Here is a 1926-nt window from a genome sequence, read left to right on the forward strand (position 1 = left end):
AAAAAAAAAGATAATACAATAATTAAATAATGTGATATTGAAATATTATTACATTAATATTGCCCCCCATTGGAGATGATTTTTTTTTGTTGCTACAAATATTTCCGAATTTGTTAGTAATTGCGAAATTTCAATTTCAACAATTATATTTTCATTCTAAAGGAATAAATTAAATTAAGTGAATTTAATCGTAATGCGATTATCATGAAAAATTCTTGTGCAGGCACTTCAAAAAATGGCGAAGGACAACAACGGCGCAGTAGTGTGTCCCAAAACCAAAGATGTATTTCCTTTCAAAAAAATCGAAAAGGTCTACGTAATGTAAAAAATCTACCAGTCCCTGTAATCACCGCTTGCTCGATTTAAAATATCTCATGTAGAACGTAATAAGATGCTTGTGTAATCAATGTTAAGAATAATTAAATGTAAGAGAGGATAAATACATTATATATTTTCTAAAATCTCGATTTTATTCCACAAGTTCACGGGGTAAATTGAATTGCACTCGTTATTTTTCAATTTCAAATCGTTTATTCATATCCTAGGATTAGATTAGATTAGATAATCATCAACAACACTATCTGTATGACCTGTATATGAATTTTTAACCGAGAACTTTGATAATTCCTCTGTTATTTATAATTAATGCTCCATAGTTATTAATTATCTTAAATACTATAGGTTTTATTTTTGCTCAACGTTTGGACAACTCAGGGCTTGATAAAACACATGTCCGTTGGTAAAGTCGTATAAATTCGTAATAAAAAATTAAAAGTCTTACGTAATTATTGAAAATTACAATAGTCAAACATCCTAAACAATTAAATCCCTTGGAAAATCGAGACAGATTCTGTCAATTCTAAAATTACCATTATTCATTGAATAAAATTCAACAAAATTTGCTGTCCCTACTTCCAGGAATCGGTAATTAGTGATATGCATGTGAAATAAACCTCTCGAAACTGAATGCGTTACCTCAAACCTTCTGATCAATTACAAAAATATCCCTTCTACTCTATTCACCTCAGGGTTAACGATTTCTTTTTTTTTCTTCATTTTTAGCTTCAGGAGTTAAATCTCTTGAATTTATTGTCGGCATTGCATCATACGAGGATTGTCCACTTATTTATTCATTCTAGCAATTCGGATAATGCGAAGACGAGTTTAAAGAGGTTTTATCTACTTCAGAGGTGTGCGAATATTTTTCACTCTTTATTTGACATTGATAAACAAAATTAAAAAATAAATCATTTACTTCTTTTTTATTCGTCCGGAATAATTCGCACGCCCCTAATCTAATTGTAAGTTTAATCGAGTGAAGAGAGAATCATGAAGTTGGATTTATTTCTTTCGAGACACTTGAGATGGAGAATTGCGATGAGAATGTCAGACAATAAAAATGTTGATTTTGTTTATGCGAAAACAGTGAATTGTGTAAAAATAGAATAATCAGGATATTCTAGAAACATTAACACATCGTAGAGTCTCGTGAGGCTCTTGACAATTAGAGCATTATTTTGTACGTCAGTAAATTTACTGAGATCTTAAGTGAACACAAAAAACATTTAAAAAAAATCTCAATTGCGTACTAAATTGATAAAAAATAGAATAAATAAAAAATCAGGCGCAGTAATCCGCGAATATCTCCATTGTTTTTTATTTTACAGAAAAAAGTTATGAGACTTTTCTGTTGGCCATGAAATTCTCTACAAAAAACTCTAACGACTTTTTCCTCTGAATCGAGTACTGACGGAGATATTCACAGATGTAGACTATTTTTTGAGCTTTCACTCTGACGACTTCGATACGATGGATTTAATTAATTAATTAGTATCTTGCTGGACATACTTGCCCATAAATTCTAAATTAAATAATGAAAAAACTCATAAAATAGCACAACCCTATGAAAAAGAAGCGCAACAATCG

At 30.2% G+C, this 1926-nt stretch overlaps 1 protein-coding gene across 3 annotated transcripts in view; it reads left to right on the forward strand.

Moving 5' to 3' along the window:
- Positions 1-1441, forward strand: part of Kaz (Katazuke) — a 5397-nt gene extending 3956 nt beyond the window's left edge. For all 3 annotated transcript variants that reach the window (XM_011312806.1, XM_011312805.1, XM_011312804.1), the window contains one exon: positions 224-1441. In XM_011312806.1, coding sequence (XP_011311108.1) covers positions 224-325 — 102 coding nt within the window. In that variant the 3' untranslated portion in view covers positions 326-1441. The remainder of the gene's footprint in view (positions 1-223) is intronic.
- Positions 1442-1926: the final 485 nt, after the last annotated feature.

This window comes from Fopius arisanus, unplaced genomic scaffold, assembly GCF_000806365.1.
Source record: "Fopius arisanus strain USDA-PBARC FA_bdor unplaced genomic scaffold, ASM80636v1 scaffold00107, whole genome shotgun sequence".
NCBI lineage: Eukaryota > Metazoa > Arthropoda > Insecta > Hymenoptera > Braconidae > Fopius > Fopius arisanus.